The 19,870-nt window shown below is 34.9% G+C and overlaps 5 protein-coding genes across 8 annotated transcripts; 3 read left to right on the plus strand and 2 right to left on the minus strand.

The window, feature by feature from the left end:
* Positions 1-527: 527 nt before the first annotated feature.
* LOC123206886 (IAA-amino acid hydrolase ILR1-like 4) lies at positions 528-5,158 on the plus strand. Of its 2 annotated transcripts, XM_044624163.1 has the most exons (6): positions 528-656; positions 777-1,054; positions 1,201-1,326; positions 3,220-3,534; positions 4,257-4,385; positions 4,552-5,158. In XM_044624163.1, the coding sequence occupies exons 1-6, from the start codon at positions 620-622 to the stop codon at positions 4,957-4,959; spliced, it is 1,293 nt and encodes a 430-aa protein (XP_044480098.1). In that variant the 5' UTR covers positions 528-619; the 3' UTR covers positions 4,960-5,158. The 2 variants fall into 2 exon arrangements, with proteins under 2 accessions (XP_044480098.1, XP_044480097.1); XM_044624162.1 differs by having other exon boundaries at positions 550-1,054.
* A 1,149-nt stretch (positions 5,159-6,307) lies between these two features.
* LOC123206887 (40S ribosomal protein S30) lies at positions 6,308-7,435 on the minus strand. The gene is made up of 3 exons (XM_044624164.1): positions 7,298-7,435; positions 7,031-7,168; positions 6,308-6,595 (listed from the first exon to the last, which is right to left on the minus strand). Exons 1-3 carry the CDS (start codon positions 7,299-7,301, stop codon positions 6,549-6,551), a joined length of 189 nt encoding a protein of 62 aa, XP_044480099.1. The 5' UTR covers positions 7,302-7,435; the 3' UTR covers positions 6,308-6,548.
* Positions 7,436-8,856: 1,421 nt separating this feature from the next.
* Positions 8,857-12,517, plus strand: LOC123206878 (asparagine--tRNA ligase, cytoplasmic 1-like). The gene is made up of 7 exons (XM_044624149.1): positions 8,857-9,399; positions 9,477-9,934; positions 10,035-10,625; positions 11,277-11,533; positions 11,611-11,740; positions 11,868-11,926; positions 12,095-12,517. The coding sequence occupies exons 1-7, from the start codon at positions 9,396-9,398 to the stop codon at positions 12,276-12,278; spliced, it is 1,683 nt and encodes a 560-aa protein (XP_044480084.1). The 5' UTR covers positions 8,857-9,395; the 3' UTR covers positions 12,279-12,517.
* Positions 12,518-12,624: 107 nt separating this feature from the next.
* On the minus strand, positions 12,625-14,512 carry LOC123206880 (60S ribosomal protein L31). The gene is made up of 3 exons (XM_044624151.1): positions 14,365-14,512; positions 14,080-14,197; positions 12,625-13,074 (listed from the first exon to the last, which is right to left on the minus strand). The coding sequence occupies exons 2-3, from the start codon at positions 14,160-14,162 to the stop codon at positions 12,795-12,797; spliced, it is 363 nt and encodes a 120-aa protein (XP_044480086.1). The 5' UTR covers positions 14,163-14,197; positions 14,365-14,512; the 3' UTR covers positions 12,625-12,794.
* Positions 14,513-14,571: 59 nt separating this feature from the next.
* LOC123206879 (F-box/LRR-repeat protein At4g29420-like) lies at positions 14,572-18,321 on the plus strand. 3 transcript variants are annotated; one of them, XR_006500146.1, is made up of 3 exons: positions 14,572-15,051; positions 15,896-16,938; positions 17,011-18,321. XR_006500146.1 is itself a non-coding variant. In XM_044624150.1 (2 exons), exons 1-2 carry the CDS (start codon positions 14,595-14,597, stop codon positions 16,786-16,788), a joined length of 1,350 nt encoding a protein of 449 aa, XP_044480085.1. In that variant the 5' UTR covers positions 14,572-14,594; the 3' UTR covers positions 16,789-16,961. The 3 variants fall into 3 exon arrangements, 1 of the variants encoding a protein (XP_044480085.1); XR_006500147.1 differs by having other exon boundaries at positions 17,020-18,321; XM_044624150.1 differs by lacking the exon at positions 17,011-18,321 and having other exon boundaries at positions 15,896-16,961.
* Positions 18,322-19,870: the final 1,549 nt, after the last annotated feature.

The following is a 19,870-nucleotide window of genomic DNA, read 5'->3' on the forward strand; positions in this document are numbered from 1 at the left end:
AAAACAGGAAGGAAGAAAATACAAACCTTAGAGGGGAAATTGTCATTTTTCAAAATTTGGATTAAAAAAATTAGTTTTTAAACCTAATAGAGGAAAATACAATGAATTTATAGTTTTTTAAAATTGTTTTATTAAATTATAATTTTACCTTTAATAGTAACAACAAAATTTAACAGAAAAATAAATATTTAGATTTTTAAAAATTAATATGTATAAGTTTAAGGTTGCACTAAACCTTTAGCCTTTTGGCCTATAAATTATCATTTCACCCCTTGTTTGGTCACACAATTAACAGATATCAATTGTAATGTTTTTTTGTTGATGTAGGCTTAAGATTTATATGGAGGATATAAAGGGTAATTTTAATATCATGCTAGATATTTTGGTCATATCAATATAATACAAAAAAATGTGAGCAATTTCTTTTTAGCTAATTAAATGTGATTAATGTAATTAATTTGATTTCTCTTTTAATGTCATAATATTAATTTAAAATAGAAAAAAAATTCTAATTTTATTAAATTTTAGATTATACAGTGAGATATCTGAAAATTACCTTCCATTTCCACGCGCTGATTTCACCTTTCTTGGATCTTCTCTGTTGTTTTTTTCATGTTGAATGTGTTCCCCAAAGTTAGAAACACCATTCTGCCTCTGTAAGTCCTCATAAACTTCTTCAATCCATCAATAATTTATGGCTTTCTCCAATTTCCTATCTTTCTTTTTCACTCTTTACTTGTTTATGCCAACACCCACTTCCTCCGCTTTTTCTTTAGCCTCAGATGACATCGCTAAATTGCCTGTCAAATTCCTAGACTTTGCCAAGAAACCTGAGATTTTTGATTGGATGGTGAGCATTAGAAGGAGACTGCATGAGAATCCTGAACTTGGATTTGAGGAATTTGAGACTAGTAAACTTATAAGAGCTGAGCTTGACGAGATTGGCATCCCATATAAATACCCAGTTGCTGTAACCGGTATTGTTGGTTATATTGGGACTGGTGAACCGCCCTTCGTTGCAATCAGAGCTGATATGGATGCTCTAGCTATGGAGGTTGGTTTAGAACTTCACTTGTTGATTGCTTTTATTACTGCTTCTGTAAACTTCTATTGCTAACATGTTGACTAACATAACTTGTGTTTGAGTTGTGTGATCGTTGAAATACAGATGTTTATGTTACTGTGCTAGTGTTGAAACAGGAAGCTGTAGAGTGGGAGCACAAGAGTAAAGTTCCTGGTAAGATGCATGCTTGTGGGCATGATGCTCATGTTGCTATGCTTCTTGGTGCTGCAAAGATGCTTCAAGAGCATCGCGATGAATTGAAGGTTTCTTTCTTTTCGTTTATTGCCTTTTTGCCTTCATTGAATCGGCAAATTTTCTGCACTACTTTTAATTCCTTTTATAGATCATGGTATGATTATTCATTGTCTGATTCATTATTGACAGGACTTTTGATATCTTGATGTTATGGGATTGTTTAATTGCATGAACATTATGATCACTTGTATTTATAAGTATCAAGTAGTCCCGTTAAGATTTGTTGCATGTTTGCATGACTTGTCTGAAATACAGAACTGAATGGATTATTTTGATTATCCTAGAAGACATTAAACCACCTTCCTTTTGAGTGCATATTCTGGTATGTAGATATTAGCTCTCTATCTAACAGGAGGGAAGAAATAGGGATGAAAGGAGAAGCATAGAGGGGAAGGAAAAAAAATTAATGTATTCGGTTGATAGGATGGAAAGGAGAGTGCCTTCCCTTTTAACTTTTTGGTGATCCTTGACCAATGTCATATCCATATTTTTTAATATCTATATGCAATAAGAGTAAAATCATAAAATGATTTTCACCTACAATAGACTCTTTTCAGTCTCTCATCCATCCAACTGTGGGGTGATTGTGTTTTGTATGATTGGAGGAATTGTAAATCTATCTCATTCACTTTTGTTTAGATACCTTTTTATAACCAAACATTCAAACGGTAACATCCCCAAGCAAATCCCAGATTGCCAAAGTACAAGAGAAATGTTGAGTTTGTATAGGTATCTCTCATCGCTTGAGAATGATAAGAGAAGATAGGTTAAATAGTTTGTAAGTTCTTAAACTATTAAGACACGTTTTAGGTTGTTGAGCCTAGAAAGCAAAACTATGACGGACTATGTGTCTAAAGCAAACAATTTCTTTATAGTGGGCCAAGCTATTAGACCAAAATGTTACACAAATAGTTTGTCCTCAACCATTATTTTTTCACCTTATTGTCATTATATACTTTTTTGTTCCCTTTTTCAGTGGAGAACTTTGAATAATTTAGTATTTGGGGATCATTATTTGTGCAAATTGCTGACAATAGGGACATTACAGTATGTATCACATCATGAACTCTGCATTCATGTGATCTGTAAGTTTTGCCTCATTAATAAGTTGTTACTAACTACACTAATAGTAAATGATTACCCGTGTGCTTATAAGTTTGTTTCACTTAATAAATTGTGGGAAAGATTGGTGATGATTTGTGGACAAATATAGTCATGAACATATGTCTGTTTGTATGTGGGTATCTGAATTGCAAATTCACCTACGGGAAGTCTTCTGCTTGCTGTGGACTAGGAACCTTCTTGAATACATAAAATCTACTAGTTTCAGTATGAATATCCAGCTCTGCATTTTGTGCTTAATTCTTCGTGTGTTTGTCTAGCACGCCTATTGTAAAAGAGTGAAATGTTAAAGGTGCAATTGGCACTGGCATATATGTTACAATTGCTGCAGTAACAATATTGCTCAAATGTAACAATTCTCATTGTTAGGTAGAAAATTACTGAAGGGTTCCCCATACTTAAGAAGTTCTTGCTGTCCCTTCTTTGCCATTGTGCTATGTCATTTATAGTGGGAAACGTCCTTTTTGCTAAAAATGAAAAACATTTATTTGATCATGTACAAACTTCAATCCTTTCTTGATGTAATTTTAAAGGAATTAATATTATATGTAACATGTGCATCTAAAATCATGTCTGATTGTTATATATATCTTTTACTGTTTTCCTTTTTATTCATACCAATTACAAGCTTATTTTTCAAATGAAAGCTCATATCAAGAGAAAATATGATTTTTGCATAAATGGATGCGTATGTCACTTTATTTGTTAGCCCATAAGAGATAATGCAAGTACCCACTGTTCAGAAGAAAATACTTTGAAAATTCTTGTTGTTTTGATAGGGAACAGTTGTGCTAATTTTCCAACCAGCCGAGGAGGGATTAGGTGGAGCAAAGCAAATGTTAGATGCTGGAGTGCTGGAGAACGTTGATGCCATCTTTGGGCTTCATGTCTCTTCGAAATTCCCAATTGGCATGGTAGCCTCCAGGCCTGGCCCTATTTTGGCTGGAAGTGGTTTCTTTGAGGCAATAATCAGTGGAAAAGGAGGGCATGCTGCCATTCCTCAGCATACAATAGATCCAATCTTGGCAGCTTCTAATGTCATTGTTAGTTTACAACATCTAATTTCACGTGAAACTGATCCCTTGGATTCACAGGTAGTTAATCTTTTACCCTATATCTTATGATTTCACAGAATGTTTTAAACCTGTTTTAGTTTTGTCATCAAGTCTTTGACCCTATATTCCCTGGTTTAATATGCTTATGCTTTTATTAAAAAAGTTTGATCCCCTCAACTTTGTTTCTTCATGATTATATGATCTAGCTATTCACCTTAGGGAAAAAGCATGATATGTAAAAAGAAATACAATAATTGCCTAAGCAGGGACAGATGGAAGGGGGTCAAGGAAGGTCACTTGACCTTTCTTAAGTTGTAATATTTTCAAAAGAGAGAGGACTATATTGTTTTTATTCTACCCTCGACCCTCCTACATTTCATTGTTATTCTTTTGACCCCTTTACATTTTTTTTGTTATTCTAAACTTACCCCCTCTACATTTCATTCCTGGCTCCATCCCCATGACCAAGGGATTTTAATACCATTTGGAAGTCGTATCACTTGTTTTGTCCTCAGGACCAGTCAAAAGGTAAAAAGTTATAACTTATTAATGTCTTCAATTTCTATCTTAAGATAGACATTTCCATACAGAATGTCTATTGCTTCCAATTTGGAGAATAAATTAACACTTTTCTTCTCCATTTTCTGTCAAATCATTTACTAAGGAAAATGGAAATAGAATAATAAGATGCTTCTGAGGTGGCCAGCACATGGCAGTGCTTTTCCAATTAGCAATTTCACTATAGAAGCATAATCTCGCAGGTGGTTACAGTAGCAAAGTTCCAAGGAGGTGGTGCCTTCAATGTTATTCCTGATTCTGTTACAATCGGTGGCACATTCAGGGCATTTTCAAAAGAAAGCTTTCTTCAACTTAAGGAAAGGATTGAAGAGGTATATTCATCAACTGATCCTGATTTGCTTTCTGTCTTATTCTTCATTGATGGTAAACCTGAGAAGTTTAACATCGAAAAATATTCTGCACTCTTTTCATTGTTCTTCTTTCTTTCCCTTTAATATTCTCCCATAGATGTTAATACTCTTACAATTCAAGTGACAGGTTATCATGAAACAAGCTAGTGTGCAGAGGTGCAACGCCACTGTCAACTTTAATGCAAATAATCATATCATTTACCCAGTGACCGTAAATAATGAAGACTTGCATGAGTACTTCCTAAGTGTTGCAGGGGACATGCTGGGTCTTCAGAACATCAAAGAAATGCAACCCTTGATGGGTTCGGAAGACTTTTCATTTTTTGCAGAGGCAGTTCCAGGATACTTCTTCTACCTTGGCATGGTCGACAAGACGAAAGGGAAGTTTGAACCAGGCCATTCACGTTACTTCAGGATCAACGAAGATGCATTCACATACGGAGCTGCCCTACATGCATCATTGGCTTCAAGGTACCTCCTGGAAAATCAACCCAAGTCTCTCTCACCGAAGGGAAGCCTGCATGATGAATTGTAAGTTGTGGGTACGTTATTGATATTGAGGCAAGGATTACACTTATGCAAAGCACTACCACTATATTAAACTGCTGTCTTCTGTAAATTTGACTTAATATAAGTAATTCCAGCTAATCAACCTTGTGTTGAATTCTCATCAAATATAATATGTATGATCTTTTGAAACAGTTGCAATGAAGTTAATACGCTAGATCCAAGTAGCTCAAAGCTGTGTTCTATTCTCAGATTTGCTCAAAAGTCAGGTCCTTTTGCAAGTATCAACAATGTAGAGTAAAAAACAAAAAGCATCAAAGTTCTCTTTTTCTTCCTTTTTCCGTTGAAGTTAGATGAAGGTGCTTACTATTAAAATCAAGAGTTCAATTCTGGCAGCATTTAAGCAATTTGCCAAAATTGGACTCTCTGAACATTGTCCCTAGCCTCATAAAGTTGCAGTTGAAATCCCTAGCAAAGAAGAGAAATTTCTTCAGCAATTGATTCTTTACGTGATTGCACCCTCTTTTTCTTCTCTTACCCAAAGCCTAATATGGTTGTTTGAGGCCTTATTTGACATTCTTTAGTCGAAGAAAATATAAGTCTAAAATTACAGAGGCATCAAGAAGGAATTGTTATAGCGCCTGCATAAACGATTTGCAAGTCTGACATGAATACATGCTATAACAGTCAACCTCACACTGGAGTGAAGGCAGAAAATCAGATAGAGGAGCTTACAGTCTTCAACAAGCAGAGCCACAATATTTCAACAACATGTCTTCATGATACATGCTTACAGGTATCAACAATCATCAGTAGTATTTTCGCCCTTCCAAGTACCACGAAAACATTCAAACAATGACAAGATATTTGGAAATTGTATGAGATTTTAAAGTATTTTTAAGTGAAGGGTGAGATGGAAGGCCAGCAGAATCTAAACAAGACTAGAGGTCAATTACAAAGGGAGAAAGACTTGAACCACCCCGGGGTTTTGGTCCAATAGGTCTGAGTCCTCGTCTTTCAAATGCTAAAAAAATACCCTCCTTAAACTTACAACTGTGAATTAAATTCTAACTCAAACATTTTTTATGTAAAACCTGTTTGCACAAATAATTAAGAGCTAATTACCGCGAAAAATACTCATCCTACCCAAACACTCTATTAGGATAGGATTCAAGTAAAATTGTTTAAGCAATCTTGCATTAATCCCGAACCCTAAGGGAGTAATGCTTGACCTCAATCCATGGTATGTATGGAAGGCTAATTGAGCTTTCATCGTTTTATGAAAGATCAATGACAACAATTATTTGAACAGATTATAGACTCCTCTATGGATTTTTTGCTCAAAGGTGCTTTAGGCTCTCTAGTGACAAAAAAAGGAAAAAAATATTGACTGTATTACAAGCTTCTTAATTTCCACGCACACAAAAGCCATCCCATAACATTCGGAAAGTAAAATCACACAGTATTTAGTAACACCAAAATCAACATAAATTAAACCGTTATATCAGTAACTAATTCACCATAACAAGTCTTAATTAATTTAGACAACAAATAAAAAAACTCATCAAAAATACCAAGCAATGCTTGGACCTATCTAGCTACTCATTCTTTCAAGCTTTACTTCTCGGATGAGTTGGGTCCCCTCTTCTTTCCAAATCCAACAACTGCAAATTCAACAAACAATAATATCAGAATATGCAACTATAACCTGCCTAGACACCAACTATATAAATCTCAATTCGGTTCCGTGCCAATAACAGTACCAATCCAAGTTTCAATTCATGTTGCTGAAAATATAAACAAGAAAAACAATATTTGCTTAATTAAAAACAGAACTGCCATCAATCAATATGTTCAGCTTGATGGAGTACATCTCTATTAATAATAATAAAAAACTAGCGTGCACACACTTACTCGATGATGTATCATCGTATGATTCCACGTTTCATTATATGATAACATATCATCCATAATTAGGTATTCAAAAGTGTATCCAAGTAGTTCTATTGATACCCAAATGGGTAAAAGTACCCACCTAATAAAGGGTCATTCCAAAATACAGAATAAAAGTGTATAAATAAAATTATGGCAAGAATAACCTGCAGTAACGAAACGGCGGTTGTATTGCATGCGCTTGTAGGCACGGCCGCGCGGCTTCTTCTTCTTATCTTGCTTTGCAACTTTTGGAGTTTGTCCTCGCACCTTACCAGCACGAGCCAGAGAACCGTGAACCTTACCTGATAAAGCGTCGAGTAAAGTACAAACAGAATTATCAGAACTACGAATTTTTGATTCAAAAGAAAAACACCATTGAAATAGTAAACAATAGATCTGAAAGTTATAGTACTCTAGTGTTTTGAATTTACCCATTGCTGATTATTGAAAACGAACTGCTGCTACAAGTTACCGTCGTTCTCTTTTGTTTCTCTCAAGGGATTAAGAAGCTTAGCATTAGGGTTTCGGCTGAGTATTTATAGTGTTGAATGCTCAAAGGCCGGGCCGGGTTGCAGCCCAATGTGCGATTTCTCAAACAAAGTCTATCGGATTTGGACCTGGGCTCTTGGCTACTTTTCAAAGACAAATTTTTATGAATAATTATATAATTAAATATTATTTTATTTTTAAATTAAAATCATCTAATTATATAATAATATATATAAAATATGTTTTCAGTTATATATTTAAAATAAATATATAATTTTATTAATTATTTTTTATTTTAACATAACAAAAATTTTTGATAAATTAATTAAAAGAACCAAATTTAACAACTCCTTAAAAAAATAAATACACCTCCAATTTTTATATCCATGTCGCTATTAGTCTCAAGTTTGACCAAACTATCTCATTCATAAATTGAATGTTCAATTATTCCCTACTTTATTTAAAAAATTACTATCAACCTTTGTGATATATTTTTTGACCCAAAATTCGACTATATCCTATAAATCAACCTTCAAAATTTAAGTTTTACCTCATATTTTGAAGATGTGTTCGTTGTTATTTGTTACCATTCATAATTTGTTGTCGTTTTTCTTTGTTATGTATTTATTTGTATGTTTGAAGTATTTTTCACTTTGCAAAATGAGAAAGAAAGTAAGATGTGATTGTGTTTCTTGTTATATTGCAAAAATTTTATGATCATATATTGGTTTGAAAATGATTTTTTTAAGGTTTTAAGTTTTATTATTTTAGGGTTTGAGGTTTGAATGTTGAATTTCTAAGATTTTATGATTGTTTTGGTGATTGTGTTATAAATGTTATTATGACCGAAGAGAATATACGTGTTTTTGGTCATGTAGGTCACAAATACTTTAGATTATGTATTTTTTATGTGATCTAAGTAAAATGTAAATTAACAGTTAATTTCAATAATTTACATATTTACCCTAATTGGTGTAGCGGGAACGTGCATAATTTTTATAAGAATCTATTTAAAATATTATTATATCTCATTTCACTGAAAAAAAAAAAACTCTACAAACCATGTTATGTAGGACTGGATTCGAGACTTTGAGTTTGAGTTTAATTCAATTTATATAGAACTAAAGTCGACTTAGTCAAGCTTGTTTTATAAGTGTTTGAGTTCAGTTGGAGTTTGAGCTCAAATCAAGCTTTAAGCTTAATTCGATACAAAAATAATATCGTTTTAATGTATATTAATCAAAATAAGATTATTTTGTATCAATTTTTTCATAGCCACAAGCTCAACGAAACGAACAACCATAAAACTCGAGTTCAAGTTTGAACTCGCTTGAATTGAGCTCATTTCAGAGTCACTAATCAAGCTCAAATAAACTTGATTTGAACCTAGTCATAATGTTATCCTGACATTGCATTTCCATACTTACTCGACTGATACCCCTTTTCGACCAGAATTCATTAAACCTTTGATGTCTACTTTTTCCATAAATGAAAGTAGGTTGATGCTCCATGAGCTCTAAGATAAAAAGAGATTAAGCAGGTGAAGCTGCATAAATGAAGGTGAAAGATACAAGGATCGATATTTAAAGCTAGAATTTGGAATCGAGCATCCTAATTTTTTCATGGATCCGATTCTTAAATTGATTTCTGACTTGAAATATCGTCCAGAGGATTTGAAGCTTTGCTATTGAATCTCAGTGCTTTGTTATGAAGCTACAAGCCTTGGGGCCGTGGTACTTGAAATAGTTATGGTAACAGTTGGATTGCTTGCGTGGGAAGAAATAAATTTCATTGTGGTAATGCCGTCTGACTGTCCAGCTCTAGCATGAGAAATGAATAAGATTCGATTCGGCCTAAGAACAACGCTCCCAGTCTGATAATGGAATCTGATGATATCGTATGTGTTTGTCTCTGTCAGCACAAACTAAATCAAACACCTTTGATTTTTCAGATCACTCCGTTCTTAAACGCCGCCATTAAAAGCCAAAACCTCAACCACCTCCTTCCTCCAAGCCGCCAAAAAGCTTTCTTTCATTTGCTATGGGTACCCTCTAACCTTAATTTCTTCATTATCTTGTTTAGCACTTTTTTTTAAAATTAATTTACATCATTTTTTTGCAGCGACAACTTTGGACGGTGCCAAAATAGTCTCCACGGTTGAAAAACACCCTTTCTCTGACCGAGTAGTGATCTCTTCCATCGTCGGCCGACCCGACGGAGGCGCTTGCCTGGCGGGGCAGCGAGTGCGGGTCGGAGGTTGGGTGAAAACTGGCCGGGAACAGGGCAAAGGCTTGTTCGCTTTCGTGGAGGTGAGTGACGGCTCCTGTTCGGCTAACTTACAAGTTATTGTGGACGCCGCTGTAGCCGATCTAGGCCAGCTAGTGCCAACTGGCACATCCGTGTCCGTTGAGGGGCTGCTTCAAATTCCACCTGAAGGGACTAAGCAGAAGATTGAGCTTCGAGTTGAGAAAGTCCTTGATGTGGGAACAGTTGACCCAGCTAAGTATCCAATTCCCAAAACTAAACTGACGCTGGAGTTTTTGAGGGATAGAATCCATTTTCGTCCCAGGACAAACGTGGTTTGTGTTGCTTCCCTATTTTTATGTTATTTTAGAATCAATGTCTTGAATTTTTGTTTTTCTTTCAGTATTTTTAGCACTGCAATTTGTATGTTTTTAGATAGCTGCAGTTGCGAGAATCCGAAATGCACTTGCTTATGCAACTCATACGTTCTTTCACGATCATGGGTTTCTTTATATACATACTCCAATTATCACCACCAGTGATTGTGAGGGAGCTGGTGAAATGTTTCAAGTTACAACTTTGATCAGCGAAGCTGAGAAAATAGAGAAGGAGCTCATCAAGAATCCTCCTCCCTCAGAAGCTGATGTTGAGGCTGCCAAGGCGGTTGTCAAGGAGAAAGGAGAGGCTGTTACAATATTAAAATTCGATAAAGCCAACAAGGAGGCAATAACCACTTCTGTTGGTGAGCTTACAAAAGCAAAGGAGAATCTTGCCAAGTTGGAGGAAAGATCAAAGCTTAAGCCGGAAATTCCTCAAAAGGATGGAAAGATTGATTATGCACAAGATTTTTTTGCCCGTCAAGCATTTTTGACCGTTTCTGGTCAACTCCAAGTCGAAACTTATGCATGTGCTGTTAGCAATGTCTATACGTTTGGACCAACTTTTCGGGCTGAACACTCCCATACCTCCAGGCATTTGGCAGAATTCTGGATGGTGGAACCTGAAATAGCATTTGCAGATATTAAGGTATGTTAGGCTTGCAAATGCTCACTTGATCTTAGGTTCTTTAGAAACTTTAAGTTTGATAGAAGTTTATATGTTACATGAGCCCTCAAATGTTTGTCTTTTTTGTTTTTTTTGACAATCTTAGTCCTAATCTAATTAGTAAATGTCTTAAAGCTGTTTCATAATCAAATACCTAATTTATGTATTTTTGGCTGTAATGCATAATCAGGTTTATTCACATCAACTTCAAATCAGTAGCACGTACATTTTTGGTTGAAAACAAGATTTATGAGTTGGGACAGCTAAAATGATGAGTTCTTGATTTCAGTGGCTGCTTTAGCCAGTTGGGATAATTGATGCTTAAACAAAAGTACTGAGAAAAATGTAATAACTTCTAATACAACATGGATTATTTGTTCTTGACATCTTTTTCATGTATAAACCAGATGTAGAAACTTCTCTGTGACTTGAATAGGATTTTAAATTAGTATTGTATTTCTTTTACATGTAAGCTAGCAAACTTGTTTCTATATTTTTTTAACTCTATGTGATCTATGCTGAGATTCGTCTCATTGATTTTCTTGAATTGCTAATGCTTAATGCTATGAACTGGTAGCAATCTATTTTTGCAGCTTAAGCTAATGATCTGAAACCGCTATCTTATATTTGTAGGATGATATGAACTGTGCAGAGGCATATGTGAAATTCATGTGTCAGTGGTTACTTGACAAATGCCTTGATGATATGGAATTTATGGCTAAAAATTATGATAAAAGTTGCATTGACCGTCTAAGAATGGCTTGTTCAACTCCCTTTCAACGCATATCATACACAGAAGCGGTGGAACTACTAGAAGAAGCTGTGAAAGAGGGGAAAAATTTTGAGAATAAGGTGGAGTGGGGAATTGATTTAGCATCTGAGCACGAAAGGTATGCAAGTCACAGTTTATTTGTTTGTTCAGCACTAAGCATGGGAATTTATGCCTTTTTTCTGCCTACTATTGCAGATTCTTAACAGAGGTCAAGTTTCAGAAGCCTGTTATAGTGTATAACTACCCAAAAGGAATCAAAGCATTTTACATGAGGGTGAATGATGACTTGAAGACTGTGGCTGCTATGGATGTTCTTGTACCAAAGGTGATCTGTTTCTTCTAAAATTTGTGTACTTTACTTGACCGCTTCTGTCTTCTTATCATTAACTGTAACTGATCCGCCGACATATTGTTTGGTTGCATATATGTTACCTGGTTCATTTATATTGTAGGTGGGAGAGTTGATTGGGGGAAGCCAAAGGGAAGAGCGTTATGATATTATTAGGAGCAGGTATGAGAAATGATGTGATTTGTTGGTCTGTATTATAATCATTCCGAATACATATGCTGCTTGCGGTTACTCTTGTGTTTTGTTTTTTAATTACCAAGCCATACAAATTCCTGGTCTGCAATACAGTTTATTAACAAGCATCTGTTTTTGGGTGGGGATGCATTACAGAATAGAGGGGATGGGTCTGCCTCTTGAGCCATACGAGTGGTACCTTGACCTGCGACGCTTTGGCACAGTGAAACACAGTGGATTCGGTTTAGGCTTTGAACGAATGATTCTCTTTGCCACGGGAATGGACAACATTAGAGATGTCATTCCCTTCCCCAGATATCCTGGAAGAGCAGATCTCTAATCTTTAGTTTTGTCATTCAAATGTATGCTTTCTGAAGCATTCAGCCAAACAATCAACGTGTATACTTATTCTGTGCTCTGAAATTCTTGTGCTTGGTTATATTGCGGTTTGTGCTATAAATATTTGCTAGATTTGTATTTTCAGATGCTAAATGTACCAGTTTGTTCTATCAGGCTGCCATCATGGCTGCTCATGCTTCTAACCGATTGGAATGAGAAGAAATTACTGATTATGATTTATGAGGGTGGATTATTTGGCATGAAATGATAATTTCTGGGGAAGTATACCTATCTTAGACGGTAACACTTATTATTTTAAAAGTCTTATTTTAAGTGTGCATGAATGATAAGCTAAAACTCAGAAGTTACTGTATTCGGTAAAACCCAAAGTGCTCAAGTCAAAATAATCTAAACAACAATAGAACAGATAATGAAAAACACTAGTCTTTGTCATGACTTAAAAACAATTGCCAAAATCTCATGTAAAGATATCCTGTCAAAAACAAAGATTGATGATTCATTCATCATCTTCAATGACCTTGGTGCCAAGGCCCTTCAATCCTTCTGCTGGGATCTCTGCAACAGTCACAAGAGAATAAAGCTCTTCCTTGGCATCTTCATCATCATTCCTCTTGCGAGCAATGCGAACCCTAATCCTCCTTGGGACACTTCGGATGCCCCTGCTCCAGATATGCTTGTTTAGTTTCACATCAACCCTCACATCCTTGGTCCCCATGGCTTTCTCTGCAAATTTCCTGATCTCCTTAATGGCCTTTGGTGCCTTCTTCTTAAATGTGCTGTTTCCAGAATTAAAGAATAAGAATTACTCAACTATTGAATTCAAATGGAACAACAAATTATCAAGCCAACTAGAAAAATGAAACAATACACAAGTTAACATGCTCACATTAGTCTGTCAATAGCATCAAACAGAAGGCTATGAAAATAAAAAACCTTCTTATCATAAAGAATGAAAAGGTAAGAGAATAAAAGTCAGCAAAACAGCTTTTCTATGAAAACAGTACTGATGAACTTGCTGAATTATCATCCCACTACATCCTCCAGCTCCAACAACTTTGAATTGCAGTTGTTTATTCAAAGATAATGCATGATAGGGAGATTAAATCTTATTGATTTTCCCTTTCATTCTAGCAATTTTACTTTTCTCTAAAACTAAAGATTATATAGTAAATAAATAGACAGATAACGAAAAGAATAATAGAGTAAAAAGTATCTACTTTTTATCAAAAGAAATCTTTCACATCCAAATTTGAAAGAAAACTGAACACCATGGTCTGCCCAATTTATTAAACACTGGAATTTGATGCTCCACTCAAACCTCAGTAGTCAGAAAGACATCCTATGCTACCACATCCCTCTTTCCCTCTGAAAGTGTACCCTAAAGCTCCACATAAACCACCGCATTGACAATCTTCTAACCAAATATCGAAACCTAAATCAGCCAAGCTTAACATAATAATCCATAATTTAACAACCAATACCACAGTAGGCCTGCAAATCACAAATATACCAATAGCAAATTGACCATTATGAATCACCCAAAAATCATTACATCCAGCATGATACAAAATTTTTGAACCACACCACTATGTCCCTCCAATTTTCTCTGGTCAATCACAACCCCGACTCATCAACTTGTCGATCAAAGTAACGCATTTATAACTGTATCACAAGCCAATAATATATCTAAAGAAGGCCATAATAAAGAGAAAAACAAACATGAAGCTAACTAGCATATCAAATGTAACAGACAGACTGAATAAAAAGTAGAATTCACTGACCAGCCATGTAAGCGCTTGTGAAGATTGATGGTGTACTCTCTGGTCACCACCTCCTCTTTTCTTCCCTTGACCTTCTCCACCATTTTCACTCTCCTGCTCTCTCTTCAACTGCACGTACCTGCATTCATTCATTCAACTGTCACATCAAAATCACCACAAAACCTCACTAAATACAAAATCAGAATAACATATTTTAGTAGTTAAAAATGCTTTATGAGAGGTCTCATGCGAAGAAACAGATGATTAAGCTTTTAAGTGCTGAAAATTAAAGGCGTTGACAGAAACCTTGGAGTTGGAGTTGAAGGAACGCAGAAACTGAGAAGAGAGGCAAATGAAGGGGCGAAAGCTGAACTAAAAAAGAAAGAGACGAAACCCTAGTTTGCATATCGTAATAAAGCTCTATAATCGTCTTTCAGTTGGGCTGGGCTAACTTTGGGCCTGGACATTTTAGGTATTTCAGAAAACAAAAAGAAGATTTAAGAAGAGGTACACGTGAGATCACGTGCTAGATCAAAATGGCGGAGTATCTTCCAGATCCTTTGATTCTCGATATCCTGAGTCGACTCACCGATTCCTCCGACATAGCTCGGTGTCAAGTCGCCTCCAAAACCTTAAACTCTATCGCCCAAAATGTTCAACACATTAATCTGGTATGTACGTTGTCTCGCTACCTAAAATCTCGGTCACCGGAGGGCAGACACCGAGTCACACCGTTCAAGACGATCTTTAGCAAACTCGTCCAGAAGTCGCGGCGGCTCGAGTCCATATCCATCGGCGTGGACAAGGCGTTGGCGGGAATCGCGTTCGACGACTTTGAGGACGAGTCTGATGATCTTTTCTTGACCGATATCGAATTTGTGAAGGATTGGTTGCCTAGGGTTTGTGAAGACTTGAGGTTTTTGTCTATTTCTGACTTTTGGGTTCAATCTTGTTGGAGAAAGACGGAGGTTTTGGCTTTGATTTCTTCCTGCTGTGAGTAATTGGAATATTGCTTTCGATCTTTTGTAAATCTTTTTAATGTTGTTTTTTGCGGCCATAGCTCAACCTGCCTTTCACTTGTGAAATTAAATTTGTTTTTACTAGTCTGAACATGCTAAAACTACGAGAATGATGCGTATCTTTGTTTCTCTTGATTGTTACGAAGTAGATTTACTAACTGGTTAAAGTTATTGTGCCTGTTGGAGCAGTTTCTATGGGTTTTTTCACTCTTTGTTGTTGAGAATAGGGCAAAATTATTTAAGATGGTGGGAGGATGATTTTTTATGAGCATTCACTGGATCATTGATGCCAAGTAGTATTATTTGATTTATAATTGATGTGAAAGTACCCTGACGTGTTTAAATTAAATGCTTTTTTATGTAATATTTGTTGAAAAGCATTTACTTACCATGTAAATTCTGCAATTACATTAAAATCTTTTTGATGAGTTGGCTAGAGTTCCTGTGCAAACATATGTATAGTTTGAAGAATTTCTTGTTTTTAATTGTGTAGAAGTCTAAAATTAGTGGTCTGTAGAAATGTAGCTGAGATTTTAGTTTATGGGCTTGTGTAATTCATTGCATAGAGAAGATGATGTGTGATAATCACTAAATCAAAATGAAAAGAAAGGAAAGAGTAAGAGGAAATAAATTGTTTGGTTTTGGGTATTCCTCATGGAAGCTTAGGGCATTGATCATTATGAACTAGGGACATACCATCGAATATCCAACTAGGCTTCTTTATGATTGTTTATTTCTTTGAACTATTTCTTTTTGATAATTTGATTGATATTTTATCTTATATTAGTAATATTGCTTTTTAATTTATGCATGTTCAGGCCATAAGCTTCTTGAACTTGAGGTGAGAAATGCTTGGCTCTCAGTGGATGGCGTAAATCCAATGCTCAGGCTAACTAGTTTAACATTGGAATTTATAAGACTTGAAGATGAGGACCTAAACAAGGTTAATGAATGTTTCCCTTGTCTACAAGATCTCAATTTGGTTGGAGTTGGAGGACTTAAAGACCCAAAGATTCATATGTTGCACCTTAAAACATGTCTATGGACGGTATCAAATGCCCCCCTTTCTCTGTCTATAGTTGCACCCAACCTAATTGAACTGAAACTTAAATGTATAAAACCAAAACTCCTTGTTCTTGAAACTCCTTTGTTGTCTGATTTCTATCTATCACTTGAAAAAGCGAGTAATGTTAGAGTTAAAGAGTTTCAGAATTTGCAGAACCTTCAGCTGGAATCTTCGAGCTTCTGTTACATCATCGATGCATTTCCTTTGGGTAATACAATTAAGAAGTTAAAGGTGGACTTGTTGAAATCGACTGAGCCTGAGACAATCAGAAAGTTTGACCTGGGGGCATTGTTCAATGTCTTTCCAAATGTGAAATCTCTTACTTTGGGCCCTAGGGCTTGGTCACAAGTGGAGACCTGCTTTTGCAAAGAAGGTTTAGAAAATCAGACTGGAATGAAGGAGCTGACAGAAATTATGGCACACTTGGTTATAGATGATATTGATGTAACATTGTCTATCATATTCTGCATTTTGGATAAATGCACCAATTTGTCTTCCGTGGCTTTGTTAATCTACCGGGAAGTAGATTCCAGCATCGCTAATAAGCTCATATCTAGATGTACAGTTGATCATCCAAAAATTAGATGGAGATGGGGCATGTGGAAGGAAGGAACAGAAGACACCTGGCTTTCTGATGACATCTGATTTTGCAACTCAATTCTCTGAGAAGAAAATGAATGGGGCTTCTTCTGTTAGAGCTGCATTATAGGAGTTTGGGAAGAATTGAATGGTGTAGTGTTCTGCAAGCCTGAATATTTGTTGTGCATTACAATTGGTTGAATTACAGTTTACCCGGTTAGTGCGTTCTGCCTCTAAAAGAGCCGTGTGAATGAATCAACTGTATGCCTCATTTTCATTTGTTTGCAGTTTTTGCAGGGGGGAGGGAAAGAAGATCGTGCTGGATTTGAGCTGAGTCGAGTTTAAGTTTGAGTTTGCTCGAATTTAGCTCGGCTCTAAAGAGTTAAAACTCAAGCTCAATACGAAGAGTCAAGCTCTTGTTCGATTCATTACTTTAGTAAAATTAAATTTAAACTAAGTTATGTTTTCTAATAACATGGAAAGGAGTTGATATTTGATAAGAAATGAATTGAGAAAGACTATTTATAATAGGTTTGTTGAGTAGTACATATTACTTTCATCTGTGTGGGACAGTAGAATTGGGTTTAGTGTATATTTATAGGGGTTGGAGTGAATGATTGAATATGTGCCTTTTCAATGTGGGCAACAGAGATTTGAAAAAGTCTCATATTGGAAAGACATATTCAAATGCATACTCTACCCATTATAAGTACAGGCTCAAAATATTCTATTGTTCCACCTGTGATATGAAGTAATGATCCCATTCATTATAGTCTTCTTCATTTCATTTTTCTTAGCAAATAAACTTTTATACATGTTTTTTATTAGAAAACATAAATTAAAAACAATTTCTTATAATTAAAAAATGGAAACTTTTCTCAAACTCATGAGAAGCTTGAATATTTTTAAAACCATAGATTGAGCTCGGGTTTGAGCTAAAGCCATAGCAACTCATTCTAGGCTTGATCTGTTGAGCTTGCCCGAATCCAGCCCTAAGGGTAAAAAGGAATCAAAGGTTGAGATATTAATTTTTTTAGTCACATTTTTAGTCGTCAATAAATATCTAGTCACCATTTTCTTCAACATATATTTTTAGTCATATTTATGTTTGATTTCTTTTTAAATATGAAAGTTATTTGGTTGGATGTTTGATCAGTTAGTCAATGACTTTTTGCCAAAAAAAAAAAGCAAAAAATGTGATTGGTTGGCTGACTAAGGATCTGGCCAACAACTTTCTTAGCAAAAAATGGTTGATTGGTTGGCTAAGTATTCAATCAAACAACTTTCATTTTTAAAGGGAAGTCAAACATAAATGTGGGTATAAATATATACTAAATAAAATAATTACTGGATATATATAAACGGTTGAAAATGTGGTTAAAATAACAAATGACCCTCTAAAAGGGTCTTGAATTTCTGAACTTGTATATCGTTATGGATTCTTAGTTGTTACCTTTCATGTATGTAGTCTCATAGCTTTTTTTTTTAACTTTAAAGAGAGAATAATAACTTTTACACATCAAGTAATTATATTGCTTACATTTGCTGAGGACTGCGTTTCTTTTTATTCAATTATGTGAATACAAATTCATAATTTTCTCTAATTCTGATTTATCAATAATTATATATTATTGCCTATTAAACCTTCATTTGATGAAGGGATTATTTGTAAAACCCGTATTTTGGTATCCACATAAAACACTTTATTTTCTAACTGAAAATACTGTTTATTTAATTGAATTTTTCATTCATTTTCCTTTTTGTCCCTAATCAACCCAGATTGGAGAAATACAGTTGAATTTTGGAACAACAAATGAAAAAAAAAAAAATTAGAAAACCATAGGAGAGAAAGAAAAAGGTTGGCTTAGACCAGATCAATTGTGCGTTCTCAAACTTAACCTGAACCTAATAATAATTATATCAAAATCTTTTAATTTTAATCGGATTTGAACTATATTCAAGTCAATCAAATCAATTTAATATAATCTGATTTAGTCCATGTCTGTCAATTGTTTCTACTCTTCAGAGTGTTTTAATTTCTTTATTGTTTACCAATCGAGGAATCTGTTGCAAAAAAATTGAGGAATTCGAAATATTTTTTTTATTGAGAGTGTTGTCTCATTTTATCGAGGAGACAAAGAAGAAGAGATGTGCGACAAGATGTATATTGGAGAAGAAGAACCAAGTGGAAGAAATGTGCAGTGAGATGTACATTGGAAAAGAAAGAAATAAAAATTGTGACGGTGACCAAATTAGGGGATAATTAATTAAAATAAATAAAATTTTAAGCGTTCATCTGTTTTTAGGCGATCCTATAAAAGTTTTACCAAAATAAGCAAATCGTATTTTTTTTACCTTTTTTACTCTCATATTGAAAAACCAAGTAAAAATATTTTTTCTGAGAATGTGCGTCGGTTTATGATGGTTATGATAGTAGCTAGGGATTTTACAGTGAAACCCTAAATATGTCGAATTATGTATTTGAATATTTTGAATGCTTAAAATAATGTAGTTTCGATGTTAATGGATGTTTGGAAGTATAGCCGTTGAGAGACAAAAATGCAAAAAGTGAACAGTATCGCACAAACTGCGCAAATCGCACAAACACTGTTCACACCGCGCAAATACTGTTCACTGCACAAACCGCTTGCAAAATCGTGCAAAAAAATACTGTTCATAGACTATAATATCACTTTTGCGTGATGTGAACAGTATTTTGTGGTATAAACAGTGTTTGTGCGATTTGCGCGGCACTGTAAATTTGCGCAGTTTGCATGACACTGTAAATTTGTGCGCTTTTATCTCTCAACGGCTATACTTTCAGACATCCATTAACATCGAAACTACATCATTTTAAGTGTTCGAACATTCAAAAACATTCATATACATAATTTGACATATTTAGGGTTTCAGTGTAGAATCCCTAGCCACCATAAACCGACGTACATTCTCAGAAAAAATATTTTTACTTAGTTTTTCAACATAAGGGTAAAAAAATACGGTTTGCGTATTTTAGTAAAACTTTTATAGGGTGGCTTAAAAATGTATAAACGTTTAAAATTTTGTTTATTTTAATTAATTTCCCACAAATTAGAAAGAGGAATATTAAGATTTTTTTTTTTTTTAAATTGTAGTAAAAATTTAAAAT

Source organism: Mangifera indica, unplaced genomic scaffold (assembly GCF_011075055.1).
Source record: "Mangifera indica cultivar Alphonso unplaced genomic scaffold, CATAS_Mindica_2.1 Un_0052, whole genome shotgun sequence".
NCBI classification, from domain to species: Eukaryota; Viridiplantae; Streptophyta; class Magnoliopsida; order Sapindales; family Anacardiaceae; genus Mangifera; species Mangifera indica.

Coding starts and splice junctions, on each gene's coding strand:
- LOC123206886 (XM_044624162.1), top strand. CDS start 695: ATGGCTTTCTCCAATTTCCTATCTTTCTTTTTCACTCTTTACTTGTTT. Junction 1,327..3,219: donor AGCATCGCGATGAATTGAAG/GTTTCTTTCTTT, acceptor TTGTTTTGATAG/GGAACAGTTGTGCTAATTTT. Junction 3,535..4,256: donor CTGATCCCTTGGATTCACAG/GTAGTTAATCTT, acceptor ATAATCTCGCAG/GTGGTTACAGTAGCAAAGTT.
- LOC123206887 (XM_044624164.1), bottom strand. Junction 6,596..7,030: donor CCGCCGTTTCGTTACTGCAG/GTTATTCTTGCC, acceptor TTGAATTTGCAG/TTGTTGGATTTGGAAAGAAG.
- LOC123206878 (XM_044624149.1), top strand. Junction 10,626..11,276: donor TAGCATTTGCAGATATTAAG/GTATGTTAGGCT, acceptor TTATATTTGTAG/GATGATATGAACTGTGCAGA. Junction 11,741..11,867: donor TGGATGTTCTTGTACCAAAG/GTGATCTGTTTC, acceptor TTTATATTGTAG/GTGGGAGAGTTGATTGGGGG.
- LOC123206880 (XM_044624151.1), bottom strand. CDS start 14,162: ATGGTGGAGAAGGTCAAGGGAAGAAAAGAGGAGGTGGTGACCAGAGAG. Junction 13,075..14,079: donor CACAAGCGCTTACATGGCTG/GTCAGTGAATTC, acceptor TTCTGGAAACAG/CACATTTAAGAAGAAGGCAC.
- LOC123206879 (XM_044624150.1), top strand. CDS start 14,595: ATGGCGGAGTATCTTCCAGATCCTTTGATTCTCGATATCCTGAGTCGA. Junction 15,052..15,895: donor GGCTTTGATTTCTTCCTGCT/GTGAGTAATTGG, acceptor ATGCATGTTCAG/GCCATAAGCTTCTTGAACTT.